At 43.2% G+C, this 1,135-nt stretch overlaps 1 protein-coding gene across 1 annotated transcript in view; it reads left to right on the plus strand.

The window, feature by feature from the left end:
* The window catches only part of ppp6r3 (protein phosphatase 6, regulatory subunit 3), a gene marked incomplete at its 5' end in the record, with an annotated part of 37,680 nt that extends 36,874 nt beyond the window's left edge, over nt 1-806 (plus strand). Inside the window, 2 exon segments of the mRNA XM_014033184.1 lie at nt 250-321; nt 403-806. Of these exon segments, the coding sequence (XP_013888638.1) occupies nt 250-321; nt 403-454 (124 nt within the window). The 3' untranslated portion in view covers nt 455-806.
* Nucleotides 807-1,135: the final 329 nt, after the last annotated feature.

The following is a 1,135-nucleotide window of genomic DNA, read 5'->3' on the forward strand; positions in this document are numbered from 1 at the left end:
TTTAATTAGTGCATTTTAAGTGTATTTATTTAATGGTTCATATAATTCTGCTTTTATTTCTACTTATGTCAGTTTTGGTCCTCCGTACTGCAGAAACCTGAAAATCATATATTCATTCATATCAGGTGTGTTGGAGCAGAGAAACAAGTAAACCATGCAGGGCTGCAGCCCTCCAGGACCAGGACCACCCATGCCTGATCTAACCCACCGCTCATTGTATTTATTTGTGTTTTGTTTGTTTGTTGGCAGTGAGAGCTGCCGGGCCGTGGTGGATCTTCCTAATGGTCCTCTAAATGAAGTGTCCAGCATAGAGGAGGCTGCGTAAGTCTAACAGCTGCTGCACACTTATCTAACGGTCCAGAGACCACCGTTTTCAGAGGAAGCTGCTCTTCTGTGCTGCAGGTTGGACCACACTTCCGTCGCCTCAGACCAAGCAGTCAACGGGCCGGCGTGAAGCCCACTCGTGGCGTCGGCCAGGTTCTGTCATGCAGCGTCTCTCCAGCAGAGGCCCAGTCCCAATCACACACCCCCACACCCCCACCAGGACCAGCAATACTTCTATTGGCTCATCACTGGCAGACAGAGCGACCCACCAGGTGTACAGAGAGAACTGCAGAAACACGAGAGACGGACTCAGACTCAAAGATTCTTTTTTTTTTCTTTCTTTCTTTTTCCATTTGTTTATATACTGTTGTTTCTAAGAGGTGATGTGTGACGGATGTCTTGACACTCAAAATTAAATAGTAATGTTGCTATAGATAAAGACATGATTGTACGAATAAAATATTTTATGGAAAGAACATTTATACAGAAAGTCCTGATGCATCTCAGTAATCCAGGTAAAAAATCAAAAAGAAAAAAATAGTATAGGTCTTCTGGACGGGTTCTTCTCTAATGAAACGTTTCGTCTCTCCTCCAAGACTTCTTCAGTCTGAGAGTTTCAGGCAAAATTCAGGCTTTTAAGCCCTGCCTCCATGTGAGAAGAACCCGTCCGGAAGACCTATACTTTTTTTTTCTTTTTGATTTTTTACCTGGATTACTGAGATGCATCAGGAAATCAATAAAAAGCTTTTTTTATCTTACTTTTCCCCACCTTTTGCACCAAATTAATCTGAGGAGTTGATCTGCCCTGCTG

This window comes from Austrofundulus limnaeus, unplaced genomic scaffold (genome assembly GCF_001266775.1).
Source record: "Austrofundulus limnaeus strain Quisiro unplaced genomic scaffold, Austrofundulus_limnaeus-1.0 Scaffold1657, whole genome shotgun sequence".
Classification (NCBI taxonomy): Eukaryota; Metazoa; Chordata; class Actinopteri; order Cyprinodontiformes; family Rivulidae; genus Austrofundulus; species Austrofundulus limnaeus.